Source organism: Porcisia hertigi, chromosome 31 (genome assembly GCF_017918235.1).
Source record: "Porcisia hertigi strain C119 chromosome 31, whole genome shotgun sequence".
Taxonomy (NCBI): domain Eukaryota; phylum Euglenozoa; class Kinetoplastea; order Trypanosomatida; family Trypanosomatidae; genus Porcisia; species Porcisia hertigi.
Genome location: NC_090590.1, coordinates 1,545,109 through 1,567,178, shown reverse-complemented (window position 1 = coordinate 1,567,178; position 22,070 = coordinate 1,545,109). Strand labels below are relative to the sequence as shown.

The following is a 22,070-nucleotide window of genomic DNA, read 5'->3' as shown; positions in this document are numbered from 1 at the left end:
ATGTCCTCCGTCACCCCTCATGCGAGCACAGTCACAGCTGGGACGTTGGCGGGATCGACACCGCCTCTGCAACCCAAAACCCTCCCTGAGGCGATATCCCTCACCATCAGCCCGAGCAAAATGTTAAATATGGAGGTGAGTTCAGCAGAGGATACAGACGCGCGGTCGTGTGCCTCTCAAATCTCACCATTTCCAGTGTACCGCGTATCTTCAGAGGAGTACACAGCGAGTCACGGTACTGGAAGCCGTCAGCAGAGCTCCTCATGCAACTTCAAGGCCGCTATTGCGGCTGCATCTGTCCACGAGATGATGCTCACCCACACCGCTCGGTGTGACATGAACGGTGCACACACAGTCGATCATGTGCCAGATGTGGAGGACACCCAGAAGCCTGGAGAATCACTTGCTGAGAGGCGGTGCACACCTACTTCTCCAGTCTCACAGAAAGTCCACACAGCCACGACGCGCTTGCCTGGAGACAGTTCCCAGGCGGACCCAGAGTACGCTGCCTTTCCGATCTCCAAGCCCCCTTGCAAAGATTTAGCTCAGCCTTCGCCCAACCTCTTCTCCCTGAGAACTCGGGGCAGCTCCCCGCAGGAGTGCAGAATTGTGTTGAGCGAGCCATCGAGTGCCACACAGCTGAACAGACAGGGCACGGAAGAAGTGTTCGGCAAGGGTGACCACAAAGACATGAGCTCAGTAGCGCGCTCGAACACCCACTTGTCTGTGCTGGCCGACCTCTTGGAGAAGAATGTGTTCTCAGAGGAGGATGTGCTCCTTGAGCTGGAGGCCATCCGAAAGCGCTCGCTCCTCACGACGGCCCCGTTCAACAAGCGTATCCTTCCTATCCTGGCCTGGTACCTTCTCCGCGACAAGTTCGGTGAAAGGGCAGCGACAAAGTACGTGGCTGTACTGCGGTCTGCGGCCAACACACCACGGTCTGACCAAACAGGGAACACGACGTCCACCATACCTTCCTTCTTGCCTCGCGTGAATGAAATTCGGCGTGTGCGGCGGGAGGCAAAGGAAAGGAACCGCAAAAATCCACAGCATCACTACACCATCACCCCACCAGCGTCCCCGACACGGGCAATGACGGCATCAGATTGCAGTCCTGTCCATCGGCAGGGTCGGCGGCGACGCACACCAGCCTTTGATAAGCTCCTGGACGTATCCGACCTACCCACGGCAAGCGTAACACGTCACTCTTCTCCACCGTCTCACAAAGGACACGGCAGACGCTCTTTCTCGCCCAGCGCATCTCCGCTGCTATACGGACGGTTGCATGTCTACACCCGTGAGCACGCCATTCTCGATCGGCGGAGAGCAAGGGCAGAGGATCGGCCCGTCGTGGATGTAGTATTGGACGCCACAAGCCGCGAGGCTCGTGCAAATAACATTTTTTGCGTAGTCGAGGCCGAGTCGTTTTCAGTAGCGGAGGAGCCCTCCGTCTTTGACGGTCCCTCACAAAACAACGCGGCCGGGGATGCTGATCCAGGCAACTCGATATGGGAAACCCGCATACCCATGCCACCCGTCTCGGCCCACACCACTGGATCTCTTGAAAAGGCAACAGCGTACCGCCGTCATGGATTCCAGGCACACGAATCCCAGTGCTGCGAGCTGTTTCACTTGACGCCGAGCTCGGCTTCCTTAAGCGTGGTGAGCGGTGCTGTAGGGAGCGTAGAGGCCTTGAGAATACCCCCCCGAGAAGACGGTGCAGCAGCAGCAGCAGCAGCAGCAGCAGAAGATGATCCAGACTGCATCCCCTCTGTGCCGGTGTCCTCGCGAACGACTCCCCCAAACGACGCATCAGCCGCGGATAAAGCGCAGTGGCGAAGAAACGTTCGGGCTCAGCGCACAGAGCACAGACACGTCGATCGTAGCCCCGGCCTCATGGATGTGTCGAGTGCGGTCATACCTTGTCTATCCAACATCCTCGGTGTAGCAGATGGCCGCGCACGTGCGCCCTCATGCAGGCTTGATGAAGAGCGAGTCACTTCTCCAGTAAACTCAAGAGTGGTGGAGTCTACAGGAAACTTTTACGTCGGTCACGAACACTCGTGTGATGCACCCATCAACCACGTGAGTCACAGTAACGATGCGGCCGTATTTTGCCGTGAAGACGAGACATCCGAAGCACGGCCGACCACTCTCTTGTGCACCGGGCTGAAGAGCCCCAGGGAGCCTCAAGGCACCGATGACAAGCCTGCAAGAGTCACGGCAGCCGTCCCTTGCGCGGCACCCCCCTCCGCGCCGCTGGGCGACAAAACCGCGGCTGTAAAATCGACCCTGTGCGGTCGTGAAACAACAGAGGTGCTCAAGAACCCGCGAGAGCCGCGGTCGTACTCGTACGGGAGGGTGGTGGAGAATTCATTGAGTGATACAAGGGTAGCCGCAGAGTACTACTCGACGCTACCAGATGCATCCATGGCAACCCAAAAACCTGCGTGCTCACAACAGAGCCGTAGTTACGATCTGTGTGAAGGGAGCAGCACCAGAATACCGAGTAACTTGCAAACGGCTCACTCAATGGGCCTCATAGAGAAACTCTGTAGCACGGGCAGTCCCCTGCAGAGCTGCATCGGCACGGTTGCGCTGATCACTGCAGATGACGCCACCACCACTGATGGCACCGGCAATAGCGTACATCCGATCGGGAAACGCAGCGCCTCTATTCGTGGACAGGCGTGCGCCGTTGGGTCCTCTGGTGACGGTGGTGTGCGGTCCACCCACACCGGCAGAAACAAGTCGCGTTGCTGTGACAGGGCCCTTCCCGTGTCCAACGCCTCCAAAATATTTGAGCCACTCTCACCCACGACAACTGGCGCGACAAAATTCAAACGTGGAGGCCAAGCTTCGTCTACCCCCAAACCTGGAATGCTGGGGAGCGTCGCACCCTGTACGCGGGGCGCAGGGACGAAGACGAGCGTCGGTGCTCTCCCAGCAGCGGAGAATCCTCCGCATCCTACACCGGTGAACAACACGTCTGACTGCTTCACGAGCCCCAGCGGGTGTTCCCACATCACGGATATCCGTGCGATGTCGCATGCCCCATCCGCTGTGACGGAGACACTCAACCCCGGTAGCCTTATCCTTACCAACATTGAAGCCTCGACGATCGGTGGGGGCGGTAGTCACCAACCCTCGCCCTTTGAGCCTCCTCACTTCACTGGCCCCAGCGTCCCATTCGGCGATAAACTCGGCGCACCACCCCCTGACGTAATCTCCCACGTTCACGAGGGTCCTGCTTCTCTCCACAAAAACCTCGAAATCCCTGTGCAGTACTCTCCCGATCATAGGGGAGTGTATAGCGCCTCTGGAAAGAGTTTCGAGGAGCCCATCGTGTCTCAGGACGGCACACGCTCAATCTCTACCCCGCGTCACCGCGCCTGTGCTCTTCGCGGCGCTCAACATCACTGCACTTCCTTGCCTGGAGCTTCCCTTGGTGTGTGTGGCGCCGAGGTGAGGCAACGTGCAGCTGAGAGTGACCGTCCCGACACACTCCGAGTCGATGACCGTTGTACGCACTCGAAGAAGTCTTCCACCTCTCATCCTTTCCAGAATGTAGAGTCCCCTTCACAGGAAAGCGGACCGTCGTGTGGCGGGTACGGCAGCGTCATGAGGCCCAGTAACCTGCTCGGGTGTTCGCGCTCTGTGGAGGTGGTAACGGGGAAAAGGCAAGCGAAAGATTCTGAAGAGGGAGCAGCCGGGGAGGTCAAGCCCGTTATCGGGGAGTCTGCACACCCTGAAGAGATGTGTGCTGCAGAGAAATGTGAGTCGAGTGCCCCAGAGACCGTTCCTACGGAAGACGGCACATCTCTTGCAGAGTCCCATAGACTCCACGAAATGGCCGTGAGCGGTCCTGGAGCTGTTGAAGCGTCGGCGTTGATAATAGAGGGCTGCTGTAGTTCACCTCGACCCCACCATGAATTGCACGCAGGTGTAGCAGAGTCTCGGCTCACTAACTGCACATCTGAGGATACGACGACATTGGATTTTTTGTCTGCCTGTGGTGAAGTAGCCAGCTCTTGCATGGACCCGAATGAGTTGAGGGAGGCCCTTCAACGCCTCGCTGACAACCAGGTATCATGCTTGAAGGACAATATCGCCTGCACGTTTGGGGATCCGGGGTGCCGCTGTGCTACGGAAATGCGTCATCAGCGCCCCAAAGTCGTTACGAAGCAACGCGCCCGTCGGGCCTTACCGGTTCGCCCATCCGATGCCGAGGGTCGTGCGAGAGGGTTTGATAGGACCACCTTGAAAGCAAACCCCATCCAAAAAGCTTCAGTTCGCGAGTCACAAAACATCGCGTGTCCTGCATCCGCAACCCCGCTCGAGAAGATGGGCGACATCGCCACGCGGCCGATGGGGCAGGAATGCAAAGACCACTTGCCCAGCGCTGAGGTACCTTTGCGGAGCAAGGAAGCGGTGGTGCGTCTCGGAACGGGTTTGCACCGCATCACTTCTCAGCCGCGGGTGGGGGGCTCAGAGAAGACATTTACTCAGCAGCCTTCTCAACTAGGGGGTAACAAAGTGCCACTCAATACGGTCATGGCGGCCCCAACAGAATTCAAGCCCCCGTGTCAGTGCAAGAGCAGCAGCAGCAGCAGCCATGCGACCTACCCTGCTGCGCCGCTCGTGGAGAAGGAGCGGTGCATGAATCGCGTAACCGCCCTCACTGTCTCTTGCGAGGGTGGTGATCTGTCCTCACACAACTTGCCAGATGATGTTTCGCTACGTGGCGACATAAATAGCAGAGAGGGATGTGCAGATGCACCGTCTAGCTCTGAGGGTGGCGGAGATCCGCACCGAATCTCTTCGTCGATGATGGCCCCTGCTTCTATACTGCGTCGTTCAGCAGGCAACTACTCTACGAACCATACCACGACTAGAGGGGATAGAACAAGGCCACAAATCGTCGCTGCAGTGTCTGAGGTAAGTGTTTTGGACGGTCTCACCGCCTCGGGTGAGGCGATGGCCGGCAGCAGCCCTGTGACCGGTCCCCCCCGCCCTGCACCGCGGCTATGTGACGCGGCTGTCGTAACCACGACTGACGAGGGGCTCGGGAACGAGTCGCTGCGGGCGCCTCAAAACGTGACCATGAAGCTGTTTGGTGGGCCCACACAGCCTGCCCGATTCTCCACCGTAGAGGAACCACAAGAGCACTCAGCAGACGGAGAGGATACCGCGAATGTGCACGAGGCGACCCCCTGCTGTGACGTGCAAGCGAAGCGTGCAAACCTCACTACGCTGTTGGGTCACTCACGGTTGGAAGTAAGTCACGTTGGGAGTAACTTCCCCTCCATGCCGGTCGCTTCTGCTGCCGGTCGTGGATCCAGGTGGACGGAGCCGTATCACTCGAGAGGTGTCGCAGTGGATTGTGGTGGGAACACGGAGACGGGGGCCACTGTTGTTGTTGAGACACGCATCGACAGCACCAACAGCACGAGTGAAGTTGCCCAGGTGGATTGCAGCGACGTAAAGGTGCGGAGGGATTCGGTGGAGGGCTTCACCCTTGACAAGAGTTCTGAGCTGATGGCATGTGCGCCACGGCGTGGCTTTGGTCAGCGTCCACCCTTGTCCCGACAGAACCGCCTCTGCGTCGAGCACGAGTCCCGGGTACAGCGTGAGGAACGCCAGCGACACCGCACACTCCTTGACGTTTCCGGGGTCCCCTACGTGGATTCACCAAACGCTTCGACGTGCAGCGATATGAATGAACGGCGTCGAAAGGAAAAGCAGCACGCCATGTTTCTCGCGCGCTGGGCGCGGCGTGGGCTACTATGGAAGCGCCAGGAGACCGAAGCACAGCGCTATGAAAAAGCCCATGGCGGCTTTGGGGCCTGAAAAGAATATTCCTTGACGCGCTAAAACAGCTACAGCTCCACGGACACACACACACACACACACACACACACAGGTTTTGTTTGGCGTTTGAGAAGCCTGTTGAGCCGAACCACCCAAGGATATCCATGCCCACGCACCCGCGTCTACTGTAGGCCTCTTCTGTGTCGACACCACACCTTATAACCGGTTTGGAGGGAGGATTAGTGGACCCTTCCTTTTTTTCCCCCCTCAAAAAAAAATATGCGAGTACATGGATGAGTTTGGTTTAGATTATGTTCGTACTCTCTTGTTCTTCTTATGCGCGTTCCTTATAGCACCCATTATTATGTCATCCGTCTCTCGCTCTCTCTCTTTGTGTGTGTATATATATATATATATATGTGTGTGTATTCGTGATGTCTGCAGGGAAAGAGGGGCCGGGAAGGATACCCCTCAAAACTGACAGCACCCGTGTGCTCTGTGCAGTTTTTGCTCGGCACTTTGTTCTCAAAGGGGAGGAGGTGAAGGAGTGCGGAGGGAGGGGGGCTCGATAGTGGACTGGAGCGACCCCAGCACAGTAACTCGTCTGAACCCCTGCTGGGGTGTTGGATTTGTGCTTGAGACCGCTTCGGTTATTCTCGCTTTGATTTTTAAAGAATCGGAAGGTGATACACCTGTTCTCGTTATTTGTGTTGTCACGTGAGGTTCCTCGTCTCCTCATTGCTTCACACCCACGCACGCACAGAGTTCACCCATTGAAGGCGTGGGGAGAGGGGAGAAGAGAGAGAGAAAGGCAAAATATACCTCAAGGTGTGTCCGTCTGTGTCATGGTGGTGGTGATGCCGCTTTTTGAAGCTTGCGTGCACACACGCAACCCTTTCTCTCGTTGGGGGTGGGGGAAAAGACAACAGTGAAAACGGCGCCCCCCTCCCCTCCCTCCCCCTCCCCCCTCCCCCCCTTTAGCACCGATAAAAAAGAAGCAAGTGCGTTATTGTTTGAGTGGATTTGATGATACCCCACCCCCCCCTGAAAGTCATCACACACCGAGTCCCTCTGCTTCTTCTCCGTTATATTATTTAAAGTACACGGAGAGAGATTCCGAGCCTTTGGTATAGTCACTCTGGACGCTGGTTCACGGTCTTGTCACGTTTGAGGGGAGGGGGAAGGGCATTCCTTTGATCTCTCGGCTGGCGTGTGGTCACCATCAACCCTCTCTGCACTTTCCCACTTCTGTCTTTTTGGCTCCCTCATTCAAGTCGCCTCGACTCGATGTCGTCACAAACACCAAAGCTCAATTCCCAAAACCAGAAGACGGCATTGTATATCGTGCATGCACCCCACCCCCACCCCACCCCCCAACGCGTACACAACATTGGTTCGGCAAACACTCACAAACACTTCACTCTCACGCACACCGAGGGGTTCCTACTAGCGTGTTGCCCCCCCTTCCCCTCACCCCCCTCACCCCTTACCTTTAAGTTCGCTCCGCTTCATTGACTAGGCTCACCTGTAGTGGACATGAAAGCCGACACATTTTTTTTTGGTTTTACGTTTGTATCGTACCCTCATACAAAACTGGTGCCTTACCCTGTCCTCCCCCCCCCTCTGCCTCCCGTGATACATGCCGAGGGGTTTAGAGGAAAACCTTGTGTTCTGCACATTCTTTGAATTCACCATTCTTTTATTTCTCTCGAAACGAGTCACTCAGACGCGCTGCGTTGCACACACACACAGTCAAACAATAATAATATTAATAAAAGGCCTCATTCTTGCAGACACCCAAAATGTATGGCGACGGGACCGCCCCCTGGAATAAGACGAAGGAAAGGCTGCTCAAACCAAATCAAATGACCCGTACCGATGATGATGGTGTTGACTCACGTCTGAACGCTTCCAGTTTTATCCCCCGCTCCGTCGCGCGGGTCGCTGTGGTGCAAGTGAAAGAACCGACCGACCCCCTCTGTGTAGCGGCAGATGGACCCCAGACCACCACTAGCGAAGGCGCTGTTGCGCACCTTGTAGAAAGCCGTGACATTTCCCTCTACTCGATTCTGGGCCGACCCATAAATGGTCATGTCGCGGGTCACGCAAAGCAGGGCACACGTCTACTGTCTATCGGTCGCACAGCGCTGAACCCCCCCTCACCAGACCCACCACTAGAGCGCCTACAAGCTCTCGGTGCACTGCAGCCAAAGAGTGGCGGTCGCAGCCAGCCCCTCTCACTCTGTTCACTGGATGCCCAAAGGCGTCATCTGCCCGCGCTGTGTAAAGCTAAACAGCATGCACAGCCCAAAGAAGCCAACAGGCCGCCTGCTCCTCCTGCAGCCACAACGCCGTTGCCGCCAAAGTCTGTCACTGAGAAAAAAGACGTGGGCGCGTATACGATGATCAATCGAATTGTAGCGGGTGGTACCCCTCCTCTAGCGAACTGTACACCGCTCAAACCCCTTGATCTCGAAAAGAATCCACAGGGCAGGGAAGACTCCCCGCATTGCTACCCCGGACCGTTGCAGCACATGAGGCTTGTGGCACCGCTGTCGTTTCGCGCACTCAAGTCGGCACGTGAGCCAAGCGCTACGACAGTGCCAAGAAAAAGCACAGATAGTGATCATGTGAGCGGAGGTTACGTTACACGTCGAGGGGAGGGCGCGAGATACTTTGATGATGTAATGTTTTTTTTTAATCATCAGAGTCGAACTCGGGGCGAGACAACAGAACCGACCACCAGTGTCCGTGATGACGGGGCCACGAAGCCACCATTAGTGATCACGCAAATCAAAAGCGGGCGAGAAAAGAGTAATACTCTTGCTCAACCGCGGCCACCTACGCTGCGCGCCCTTCTTGCTTCCGGTGACTCGGTGGATCTGTCACCCTCACAGACCTGCGACTCGAGCGAGGTCGTTGGTTATCACCGAACCGACAACACATCGCTTTTTGACATCACGGCATGCGACTACCACGAGACGTTGACGGACTACTGCAACCGAACTCCCTGGAATCATTCAGTGGTGAAGAAGTCAAGCCTGATTTCCCTGCCCAGCTCCAAGTCGGACCGCGGAAACCGACAGGCGAGTTGTTTGACCTCGAAGGCTCTTGAAGAGAGGGGCCCAGAAAGCCTCCAGGCAGGAGTGTGTGTATCTACACAGCATAGCGCGTTCAAAGTTGCTGATGGAGTCCGTTTTGCTCTCGATCAACAGGGCGATGGCATGAAAAACAGCGTGCGCAGCCAGGCCATGAAGCCAGCAGAGCTGCGCCGTGCGGATGACCTAGCTCTGTCGCTGTGGAAGTATGTCGCTCGTGTAGAAAAAAAAGTGGAGGAGGCAAAGCGCCGCGTGAGAGCGCCGCGCGTGCGGCTGCGGAGCACCTCGAGTGTGCAGGATCCCAGGAAACCCGGCGCAGTGCCGCCGGGTCAGCCGCAGAGTGCCCCTTCCGACGGCCCTACACCCATGACCTGCGTCAGCTGCGATACTGCAGCAGAGAGTCTGCACTGTGAGGAGAGTGACGACGCCGATGGCAATGCATTGCTGATCCCGAGTATGAGTGAGTTGTGGGATGACTTACGCAGCCCAAACGACAGCGACGACATCTCTCTTCTTAGTAAAACAGACACGAGTAGTGTGCACGGTGGCGGCGCTGATATGGAAAACAAGGGCAACATGCACTCACCGGCACCTGTGCTATCTCCTCCGCTGGACACCCGATACCTCCCTGGGACCACTCCAAATCCGAAGGCACCGCCACCGCAGGCAACAGCAGTGCCCCCAGCGGGAGGTTTGCCGCCAAAAAAGCAGCAGGGACCTCCACACAGGCCTGCCAAGGGCGACTGGGGACATCGACGCTGCATCGACGGCAAAAGCAACGCACATATGTATCCGGGCCACCTACATCACCCGGGTCTGAGAATGCAAGAACAAACGCATCAGCAACAAGTTATAAAGCGGCAGCGCCAGCAGCTGTTTCATGACCACCATCATCAGCGCTACTCCCACTCGCCGAACCGGGGCTATCAAAACTACACGCTTCCTCTGCAGCCTCCCTGTTCCTGGGAGCGACGAGGACAGGTGGAGCATGCGAATGCAAATCCCTCTAGTAACACCAAGAAACCAAAACTGCAGCCAGTCATTCGCAACGGCTGTACGCTCTACGGGGGCAGTTGGAACACTGTAGAGTTTGCCGCAATGGCTGGTATAGGCCTGAGCGATGCGCGCTGTGTAGACTCGCCAAATTGGCAGAGCCTAAAACTAGAGGATGAGAGGGTGGAGCAGGCAAAGAGGGGTCGACGACGTTGAGGTGCATTTCATGTTGATGTTGATGTTTGTTTGTTTGTTTCCCCTCTGTTTCCGTGATTTGAATCACGGGCGCAAAAAAAAACCTGACATGTGACTATAGTGTCGTGTCGACGATGAAGACCCCGCACACATTCGGGATCGCACGTCAGGGATTTTGTGCCTCCTCCGCTCTTCCCTCCGGCCCATTCATCGCCGCCCGCCCCTCCCCCTCCTCCTCCTTCCTTTCTTTCTCCCCTTTCCTGCTTCTGAAAGGGGGAGGGAGGGAGAAACACTCGGAAGCTTTGTTTCACACGAAAGAGGGCTGTACAGACACGCTTAGGCGCACATGACAGAATATGCTGAAGTCGATGGAGCCGGCAGGAGTTTTTTCTAACCGTGAATTGCCTTGAGTTCTAGTGAGAGGTCGACCCGACACTCGTTGAGCGTCGCTTCTTTTTGGTGCACACGCGCACATATACAGAGACGCACTTGAGCTGGCCACTTTGTCTCTTCATCGAGCAGGTGACGCAGAGAGGGAGAGGGAGAGGGGTGGTGGTGGTGGTGAAAAACGCGGGCTCGGTACTCGTTCTGTGAGGAAGCCGAGTAGTCCGCTCACCTCCCACGTATTCCCAGCCAATCTCTGTGGATACAGAGTCCTGCCCTCACCGGCTGACATGCGCGATTTCGAGAATCTCTCATACAGTGGGTGCTGGGATAAACAACTCAGCATTGGTTTTCGTTCACCACGTCTGGTGTTACTTTGAACTACAAACTCTGCCTCGGCATTTGATTGAGGATGTGAAGGTGTGCAGATGTGTTGTCTGGAGCGTCAAGGAGGCTGGGGAGGGGAGAGGTGGTGGTGAGGTGGGGGGAGGGGGGGGGACAAAAAACACACACATTGATGATTGCCCATGTATACACCTGCGTCACTCGCTGGGTGAGTTTTGAAAATAAGGGCATCTTCCTCACCGATAACTCCCCACCCCATCCCCACCCCATCCCCGCTCCCCAACTCGGGATTGCTATGCCCTGATAAATCTTCTTGTTCCTTAAAAAATGGCCCACCTACTTCCCCCCCCCACCATCTCGTCTACGCTCACAGACAAGATGGCGAGTCATGGTGGTGCAGTCCTCACGTCCGCGGACGCCCTTCACCCCATGGTGGCATTTAATTCGGGACTTGTTTTTCATTCCGGTATTTTTTTTCTTGTCCATTTTTCGTTTTTTTTTGTGTGTTGCCGGCATCTCGCCTTTTGTTTGGCCTCGAACTTCACCATTTTTTTCTTATTCCCTCTCCTCCCTCCCAATCCACTTTCTATTCGTTACCCCCCTCCCACGATACGCAGATGCACCAGCCAGAGTCGTCGTCGCCGTCCTCCCCTCTTTTCTTCCGGCTCTTCTCTTCATTTTTTTTTGGCCCTCTCTTCACCACTGAATGTTTTTTTTTTGGATGTTTTGTCTCGATCTTCAATGTTGTTCATTCCCTTTTTTTTTCTATCTGGGTGGTTCCTATTCTCGTTGTGTCTCTTTGCCGACTTAACTCCACTTCAGAAGGCGTACCGTTTTCTACTGAGACCGGGGACTGCCCCCCCCCCTCGTTCCTCTCTCTCTCTCTCTCCCTCCCCTCCCCCCTCTTCTCTCTTTTTTTTTTCGTGGGACTGGCATTGCTGGGATCTTTCAAAGCATAATGCTATTGTTCTTCCCGGATATATTTTATATTCACTTATATTGGTGTACGTACATATGTAGATCCCTTCCGAGAACTTCTCTGGATGGTACTCGAGCGATGTCTACTTGGGAGCATTGTCTTGATCAGATGCATCGCTGGTGAATCACCCACGGCATCTTTTTTTTTTTTTCTTTTTTTTGTTCATTCTACCACCGAGTGGAGGGAGGGAGAACACCCCAGTCGTTAAGCGAGTCCCCCCCTTCCACCCGAAAACACCTGCGCCTCGCACGATTATCTCTCATTCATTCAAAAGGAAAGCAAAGTGTAACCGAATCGGGCCGACAAGCAAACAACGACGCCACAAAGGCGCTACGAGCGACTGCTCGTTTGCTGTGTGTTGGATGCGCAAATCGCGCTCGGCTTCTCAGTCAGGAAACGCCATTGCGCGTGCCAGAATCTCTGCACTCTTGCGAAACACACATGGCACGTTCCAGTCAGGCGGTTGGTGGACGTTGGGCCATCCTCTATGGCAAAGAAACCACCGCCCTGAAACCCTCTACGCCTCTCCTCATGTGGCCTGATGCTCACTCCCCCCTCCCATCCCTCACCGACCCACCGTCTCTCGCGCACGCATGCAACAACAAACGACACAGAGAAGAAAAATCCTCTGGAAATCGACCAGTGAGAGGACGCGCGCGTGCGTCTTCCACGCGCGTCGAGGTAAAAAAAAATAAGAATGATAACGGTCTTTCTGTTGTCGTCTACCCATCGCACCCCCCCTTCCTTTGAAGATCGATGAATTACATAGACTTACAGAACAACAACAACCGAAACATTATACATATACACATTATATTATTATTATATTATACGATATTCACTGTAGGAAAAAAAGAAGAACACACACACACACACACACGTGGGCGGGTGGGGGAGGAGGTCTCTCCCTCTCTCTCTCTCTCTTTGGTCCCACTTCCCTCCTTTTCTTTTCGTTGTTCGATAGTTGTTGTTGCGGGAGGGGGCATTATTAGTTACTATTATTTTTTGGTTCTAATCGGTTGATGTCGTGTTCCTTTTGCTTGCTTACCCCGATTTCTATCATTCAATTTTTTTTTGTTTTCGGAGGGAGGGGGCGGCTCTTTACTCCTCCTGAATTTCTTTTTTTTTTTACCTCCGTTCCCTCGCCCCCGTCACCCACATAGTGCAACATACATATATATGTACCTATCAATATATACACACTTATTTTTTCTTCTGTGTTTTTATTTTTTGTGTGTGTGTGTGTTTGAATTATCGTGTGGTTCATCTCGGGTAGAACAACACTGCAAGCGTCTCTCTGCCGTGTTCCGACCCCAATCTGGTTGTTCTCAACTACAAGTGGAGCACAAACAAAGGCAATCGTGAAGTCGCTGACGCCTTTCCACTCATTATTCCCCCCCCCCCCACTCCACACACACACTCTCTCTACTGATAGACCGTGCACCTACCAGAAATAAAAAAAACAGAAAAAAGTACGCAGGATGGGTGTGACTTGCACGCGGCCGAAAGACGTCGCACGCCCAGAGGAGGAGGACGAGATCCATTGGGGTCACGTTCACCAGACTCACTCCGTGAAACACACTAGACGACCTCTCGTCTCTCTAAAACGGCTTTTTGGACGCCAGGCCTTGGGCACACGTCGCGGTGCTAATATGTGTGTAGGGAGCGATGACGGTTTAAAGTCGGTCTCTGAGGTGGGCATCGTGACCCCGGCGGCTCCTGAGCCGATGCGCGTTCAAGGAGCCGCTTCTGATGAGAAAAAACTGCCCCAACCGGCAAATGGCTGCTGCGACGGCACGGCGCTGGACGGAGAGGCGTCATCGATCGCGATGTATCCCGAAGACCACATTCTCGAGGACAACTGCGACAGTAACTACAGCATGGTGTCGTTGAACTCGTTGTACGGCTTGCGGCGGGTGGTGGATTTGGAGCCGGACGACTTTCGTGCGATAGTCGCGCACACCCACGCCGCAGCAAAAGGCGCTCGTCGCGGGGTAACGAATGCACACGAGCGGAATGGTGGCACCAGTGAGAGTAATGGAGAGGCCACGGCCCCTCAGAAGGCATTGCCGGGAACTTCGACGGGGATAACCGGCCTTTTTTTTAGGCCTTCACTCGGTCTACTGTCTAGTGAGCGTTCCTGTGGCGTCGTATCGAGTGGCACGGCGGAGCGACTCTCCCATCAAGGAGAGAAAGTGACCTTCACATCTATTTTTGAATCCGGACTCCCACTACAGCGAGACAACCTCTACAACTCTGCATGGTATGGGGATGCCGTATCGGTGCCGTCACAAACAGTAATCGGCACTGGAACCACAGAGAGCTTCTACGCCCCGAATCTCAGTCAGCCGACGATGTCGCGGCAAGACACGTTCGGGTTTCACCTGCCGACAGATCACAGCCAAGCAGTGGGACGCATGGAAGACAGCGGCCCATGGGTGTCAGCGCCCGTTACCCCTAGGGTGTACACTGATGAGCGCCGGCCATGGCGAAAACCTAGGAGCGCCACCGCAGATGAAAAGGCGGTGGAGGTGGTGAACAACAGAAGTGTGTCGCTCGAGCGCGGCGGCTACCTCATCCATTACCCTTTCAGTGGCTGCTGTCACCAGGTGAGAGTGACGGCCGCGCTGCCGCCACGCGCCTCGTTGCCCGCCCGGTCGAAAACCGGCAGGCAATGGCTACAACCAAGGATGGAGGGACCCAAAAGCTATCTCACACGCAGCCAGCCGTTGAACGTGGAGGCGATGCTGAGATGGTCCATGCGACACGCGCGTTTGGTGCCCTCCCCCAACTGGGATCGCGTGGAGACGGCGGGGAAAGAGTAGCTGGAGCCGACGCACCCCCTCCCCCCCCCTTGAATTGCATCTATGCACAGTGCCTTGCACCGTGTGCGTGCGCGAAGGCGGGGAGAGTGGACACTGCACAATTGGCGTGCTGAGGTCTGCAGCGTATGCGTACAGGAGGGCATCTGCAGATGGGATCCAGCCATGGCTCGCTCGGGAGGAGGCGAGCTCTGCTTTCTCCATGGCGAGCACAAGCCCCCGAGACTTGAAAAAGACTGCTCACCTCCTCTTCTCTCCTCCCCACCCTTCCCCCTTCCGCAAACAAAAAACAAAAAAAAAGGGAATGCGGCACCGTGGACAAGTCGTGGGTGCCTCTCGCTGAGCTCACCTATACAGACCACCACCCCATCACGTTTTGTTCATCAAACAATCATCCAATGAAGCGCCACGACAAAAAATACAAAAAAAACAAGAGTGAGTGTGTGGCATGGGAGGATAGGGGCGTATGAGGGGTTCTCACCTCACTCATCTTGCCCGCCTCTCTCGTCTTTTCCTTCGAGAAATAAACCCCAACAAAAAAATAATTTTTTTTTGCGCTGAATCAACTTTGTACTGGCCCATTCACACATACATACACGTACACATGGCTATGTGTACATGTATATATATTTATATATCCACATATACACACACCAGCTAATTTGTTTGGACTTCTCTTTTTGTTTTTGCTGCTGCTGCTGCTGCTGCTCTTTTCTTCCATCCGCCTTGAAATCTCCCTCCATGTGACATGCTTTGATCTTCCGCGAAGAGAGAAAGGTAATGTCCCACCCCTGCCGCTATCCGTTCTTTCCTTCCGTATCTATTTTTTTTTTTGGGGGGGGGAGGGGATAGCCTATTTTTTTCTTCCGCTTCTTTTTTTTTGGTCCCTCGACCCACAAGAACCGTCTCCCCCCCCCCTCCAAGACATGCAGATATACATATTCATATATAATTCGTTTCTCTCTTTCCTTCCTTGATCTTTTTTTTCTGTTTGTATGTGCAATCTCTCAGCCCCTCTCCCTGCCCCCCCACACCTCACCCCTTTCCACCCACCCGCATGTCAATATTTGGGTCGGTCTCATGTGAACTGTGTTTTATTTTCGCTTCAAAGACTTCTTTTTCTTCTTTTCTGTGTATCGGGTGCCCCTCTCCTCTTCTCGCCCCCCCTTTTTTTTGCGAGTACAGTGCCTAGCCAAGAATGAATGCACGGAGCAGATCAACGCGAGGATGGTGGCTCAACCCTTCTGTGCCACGCCTAACGTGCACGGCATAGAAGCGGGGTGTGCGGGGGGGAAGTGGAACCAGGCGCACACACACACAAACACACCGTAGAAAACTTGCTGTTTCGCAGTTTTTTTTTGGCGTTAGACCCTCTGTTGCACTTTATTCTACACGAGTGTGTCATCTGCATCTCTCTGTGCTTTACTTTGTTGGTCTTGGTTTGTGCTCGTTCCCGGGCCATCTCTCATATTCTTAAGGTTGAGTCTGTTTTCCTTTTTTCTCTTTGTGGGTGAGTAGACAGAATGCCGTCTTCACTGATCTCGCCATTACCCCACTCCCCCTCCTTTCTCAATCTACTTAAATATTTGCACGCACATATATATATATAGGTATATACATGGATGTACATATTTTTGTGTTTTCAGTTTTCTTTTTTTTTGGAGGGGAGGGGAGGAGAGGTGAAGAAGGAATGCTGTTCCCAGGTCAACCCCTCCCCTCCCCTCCCTCCCTTGCCCGCCATTCACCCTCTTTGTAGACCTGATTCCAGGCACTCGCCGTGTCGTTTGCCAATGACCGAAAGATTTTTTTTCTCGCATATTTCGTGTTACGTCTACGACACTCCACTACCTTCACCCTTAGCCGGCTGCAGATCAGATGTTTGACTGTGTGAGATGAGCATCTTTTTTGGTATAAAGTCGATTCTAATGCGACCACGTCTTTTTTTTTTGCCAACGTCAACCAAACATTGAAAAGAGGGGTTTGATGTCTCTGTGTCTCACTGTTTTTTTTTTAGTGTGTGGAGAGAGATATTTGTAGGAACACAGCCGACTAATGAAACTCGGTGTATATTGAGCGCGTACTCATCAAGTGTCCTTCTTTTTTCTTTTTCGAGCTCTCAAAGTCTACCTAGGCCTTCGGGCAGAAAAAGCAGTGCGTTTTTTTTTTGTGTGTGTGTGCGTAGGCACGCGTTGGTGCAACTTCTCTGTCCCTCTGAAAAAAAAAAAAGTGGCGGCGGCCCTCCGCAATCTCACTTCAAAGACGCAGGGATGGAGAGCGAAACACCCACAGCACCAACGGCACATGGCAACGCTTCATCGGCAGTATGGCATGCGAGCATGTCACGCAGTCATGTCCCTCACCCCTTCCCTTCCTCTCGCTCCTCCATGATATCGACGGGCACGGCGGGTGTGGACAGTGATTTCATGAGGGAGCAACATGGTCCTAAAAGTACGCACCCCCTCTCTTCCTCTCTGTAGATATACCGTGCTTACTCTCTACTACCAATGAAAAAAGAATGTCTTTAGAGACATGCATACGTACATGTACACGAACATATATATATGCATACTTGCATCCACAGAGGTCATCTATACACCCGTGTGAGACACAACAGCACCCAGACACCCCTCCCTTTTCTTTTTCTGTGGCGTGAAAGGGCCTGTCATCGGATACGTTCGGCACGCTACCTGCCGCGCGGACGTTGATGGAGTGGACACCCGGCTCCACGTGGTGACAGGCCAGGGTTCCGCTTAACCACGGAAGCGATGCGCTCTCTCGTGCGGGTCCTGCAGTGGGGAGGCGGGGATGCGGTTGCGCGACTTCGGGATGTGCACTTTTAATGCTCCCCACGTCTATGCCGCATCCCATACCCCCCCCTTCCCTACACACACACAGCCACACATATACGTGTGCACACGTTGGCATAATTCCCATGGCCTCCCTTCACCCCTCCCCCCCCCTTTGCTTTTATTTGTTTTCCACATTGCATGACGGTGAATCCTCCAACTTCTTTCTGTCTGTGTGTGTGTGTACTACTCTGGGAAGATGTGATATCCCCACTTCGCGTACGCCCCGATTTGCCGCCCCCCCTCCCCCCCCCCCCCTTGTTGGATGAGCGGAACACCGCCCATCCAGTCAACGTAGTAATCAAAGTGAGAACGAGGATAATACAAAAAAAAGGAGACTGCATGATGTGCATGTGAGTAGTGCCGAGCTTAGGCTGTCAACGTCATCTTCTATTCTGCTACGAAGAGGTTCCCCTGGGGACGTCTGAAAAAAAAAAAGAGACTGCGGTATTCGAACAGCACTGTGTTGACTAAACCGTCCTTCTCATGTGTGTGTGTTCGTGTATGTGTGTGGGGGGGGGGGGAGGAGGAGGAGGGGGAGGTCCTACCACACACTCTCTCTTTTTCTTCATATGCTTTGTGTGACCTTATTTCCACGAACCGCCCTCCACATTAGTGCGGATACCTGCACTTTTGATATACCCCCTAACCCCCCACCACCACCACCACCATCACCCGCTGGTCTTCTCACCTCATCTCTCTTCCTCCGCCGTGTCTGTGACGAGGGTGGCCCCCTTTCTGCGCTCAGCTCAAAGGCTGCTGTTCTCTACCGTACTCCAAAGCCTTCGTCGCACGAGAGGACTCTATTCGTGACCCTCCCTCCCTCCCTCCCTCTCCCCCTCGTTTGTCACGGTGAGTGCCCAGAAGGAGGGGCGGGGAGCTGGCAAGCTTCTACACCTGCCAATTATTCATCGACATTCGAGTCAAGAGGGGAGCGAACACCAACAAAAAAACGAAAGTCTGGCATCACAAAACCAGCGGACCTTCCTGACACCACACACGGGAGGGAGGGGGGGGCTCCTCACAGTCTGCCCAAGGGCCCCCTTCCTCGACGGGATCGACGGGCAGGGCGGCAGCATTGAACGGCTAGCGGTGACTTGACACTCTATATCGGTCTGGCTGTCGGTCTACGGGGCACAGGAGACCAAAAGCGACGCTCTCCTGGCAGCAGCAGTGAACAGTTCACGTGTCCAGTGTCGTTTTGTTTTCCCCCGAGGGATCCATCGAAGCCCGTGCCTCACGCCTTGGGGAGGGAGAGGCGGGGGAGGGGGCGACTTTTTTTGGGCGCGAAACAGCTGCGGACTGTGCATTTGGGGGGCAGTATGGACGAGCGCTACATTCTGGATAACATTGAGGCGATGGTGCACGTGTTCAACGCAGAGGATCCGAGCGGTTACTACGACACCGGCCTCGGCGTTCAATGGTGCGATGTGGGGCACATCACCAACACGGAGGGGACTCGTCTTGCGAAGGTGCCAGAAGAAACCGTGGTTAGACCGCCTTGCTCCACTACTAGCGCAGCCTTGTATCGACTCCCAAGCCCTCTGCCACGTGCGGACAGTATATTGTCCTGGGCTGGCGCCATCAAACACGAACAGTTGCCTGTGTGTGTGAAGGAACCGAGCCGGCCCGTGCGGGAATCGGTGGCGCCGCCGCTGAATCAGGTCAAAGGGGACCATCAGGTGCATCTGCCAGATGAACAAAGCATTTCCTGTGGCAGCCGCCATGGCGAGTCCCCAGCGGGGTCCGAAATGTTGAGCTGGCCTTCCACGAACGGGCTCTTGAAAGGGGGCGCCTTCCCCAGGGGTATGGAGACAGAGCGGAGGTGTGGGTGTAGGACCGTGCAGGAAAGACGCTTACTCCAGAGGAGTGACAGGACAGGACAGCGTGTGGAATGCACAGCATCCATGGCCGTGAGCCGTGAGCGCAGTCTGGGTGTTATAGGGGACCTTGGAGGGGAGCCGGTGAGGCCGCCGCTACCGCACCTCGCACAACCGACGCGGTCCGCGAAGGGCAATGGAGCCATGCCCGTCTCGCAGAGAAACTCTGGCAAGGCCGAAGTCTCCCTCAGCTCAACCCCCCTACTGAGTCTCACCGGCCCACCGCTCGCCTGCTCACCGACGTCGTTCAACTCGGCAGCGCCACCGATTGAACTCAGCTTTCCGCAGCCCTCTCCATTCATGAGCTTCCTAGTCGACAGCGAGGGTAGAGGCCCCGCCTTGAACGTGCGCAACCGCCCTCAGAGTCCTGCGCGGCAATCGCCTGAGAGCGATCTTGGCAGTCTCACTCTCCTGTGCTCGAGCAACTCCGACGAAGGTGCGGCGTACAGCTTTTATGCAGGGACCAACGACATCATCGATCATAGTCGCGGAGGTCGAGATGGCACGGCGATGTGCACGACGCTTGAGGAGAACAACAACAGCCGCCACCTCTACAGCACCCCACGGATCTTCCACGAACAGCATAGTGGGTGTCGCGGTGAATTCAATGAATCGGCGAGCCAACCGTACAAAGAAGAGAGCGTCAGCGCTCCTGGTCGAAAGAAAGACAGCGGCCTTGGCGGCCTCCTTCACGAGGGAAACGAAGACTCCCACGTACTAGTGGGGAGTGCAATGTCTCTGCTGGCCGCTGTCACGTCAAGAGGGAGAGAACGGAGGCGGTGTGTGACCATTGTTGAGCCAACCTTGTGTTCTACACCGGCATCAACGTTTCCATCTAACCGTATTCTGTTGCAGAAGGCATGGCCCACGGAGCGGCCTCTCGAACCTTTAGGGCAGCGACCGATCTATGTGCGCCCAGAAAAGCAGCAAAGCTGCCTCCGCCCGACCACGCCACACCAACTCCAGCGTACACCAACTGGTGATTCATTGCCTGTCACTCGTGCGCGCAAACCAGGCCCCCTTTGAAGAAGACGGGATGTCACCTTTGCATATATATTTTTTTCTTTTCCCCGGCCGCCGCTGAACGGCAGCTACAGCGCGCGTATGCCTCGATCATCGGCACCACTGGAGAGAGAGAGAGAAGAAAGCAACTCCATCTTCTCGTCCCCCTCATTGTAGCCCCGTACCACTCACGATTTGCCTTGCGTGGGTGACAACTGTCTGTACATGAGAGTGTATTTCTCTTTTTTTTTCGCGCACAGTGCGACAGTGTTGCCGTGTCTGCGCAAATATATCTTGTTGTTCCCCCCCCCCTCCGTCTTTCCCTTCCCACCCCTTCTTTTGTTGTTTCTTTGGTCGGCGAACTGGAGGCCTTTTTGTGAGGTATTCCGTGGAGAGAACCGCCTCACAACTTCATGACGGAGGCGCGTCCCTGTGTCTTGTGCTGTCGCGCATTGATGAACACCTCCGCCCGCCTGCTCATCTCCTCGTTTCGCGCCTTTCTCGGTCCATTCCTAGCACATGGAGTGTAGTCACGTTGACTAGATCAGGTCTTCACAGATGAGGTGTGTGTGTGTGCGTTTGTGTGTTTATCCTCTTTTAGTTCCACTGACGTGTACGCCGTCAGTCGTAGTTCTCCTCCTCTCTTGTTTTTTTTTGAGCCCCCCCCTCATCTCCTTCTTCCTTCGCACAATTACACACACGCTACTCCTACCACTCCCACCGCCTCTTCCACTTCTTATCATTCATTTTATTGTAGGGATTTTTGTTTAATTGTCCCCGACTCCTCCTCCCGCCCCTCTGTGTGTGTGTCAGCCGTAATCCGCACCACCATTCTCATTCTCCCTATCGCGACGCTGCTACGCCGGGTCGTCCAGATACGGCAACAGAAGGATGAGGAGAGGAGAACACCGCTCTATGTTACGTAATCCCATGTAACTGTGCGGGGGAGCGGGGGAGGGGAGGGAGGGGGAGGGGTGCAAGGTATATTCTGTTCTGGTCTTCACCGTTGAGCGAACTTCTTCTCTCCCCTCCTCAAAAAAAAAAGAGCAACGTACACATGTATGCATGCGTATATATCCCATTGACTGTCTGTGCGCCTGCTTATGTGTTGCGCTCCTCCTCCTCCTCCAAATAAACTAAAAAAACAAAGACATTCACACGTGGGGTATCTGCCGAAACCATCGATCTTTATTTGTGGGATGCTGCTTTCTTTGTTTCTTTTTTATGCTCGTTGTACGGCAGCAGTGTCCCTCTCTCACGCCTATGTGCGTCTTGCGTGCGTATCACCCGTCGGTGTGATGTATACCTGTCGTCACTATCCCTCTCCCCTCTTCTCCCGACCGCCGTCACCGTATTTGCGTTTCTAAAACTGCTGCCCCCCCCCCCACCCCCCTCCACACCTCCACACACACCTCCTTCCGCTCCTGTAGGGAAAAAAACTCTCTTGACTTTTCCTTCCCCCTTTTTTGTTTGGCTTCTCGCCGCCCGAACATGTTGTTTATGTGGTTGATTGTCAACTGCGTCCTTCCCACTCCCTCATGCCCCTTTTTTTAATCATTACACCTGCGCCGCTAGCTCCCCCCCCCCCTTCCCCCCTTTTGGGGGGGCTTCAGTGTTATGGGCGATTTTCCCTCTCCTTCTTGTCTTTCTGTGGATTAGTTGTTTTTTTTTCTCTTCCCGAGACTCTTTCCTTCCGCTTATTATCTGAAGTCTTC

The 22,070-nt window shown here is 54.7% G+C and overlaps 1 protein-coding gene across 1 annotated transcript; it reads left to right on the top strand.

The window, feature by feature from the left end:
- JKF63_03942 (uncharacterized protein) lies at nt 1-5,850 on the top strand (the record flags this gene model as incomplete). Its single annotated transcript, XM_067899938.1, has 1 exon — nt 1-5,850. The coding sequence occupies one exon, from the start codon at nt 1-3 to the stop codon at nt 5,848-5,850; it is 5,850 nt and encodes a 1,949-aa protein (XP_067755144.1).
- Between the last annotated feature and the right edge of the window lie 16,220 nt (nt 5,851-22,070).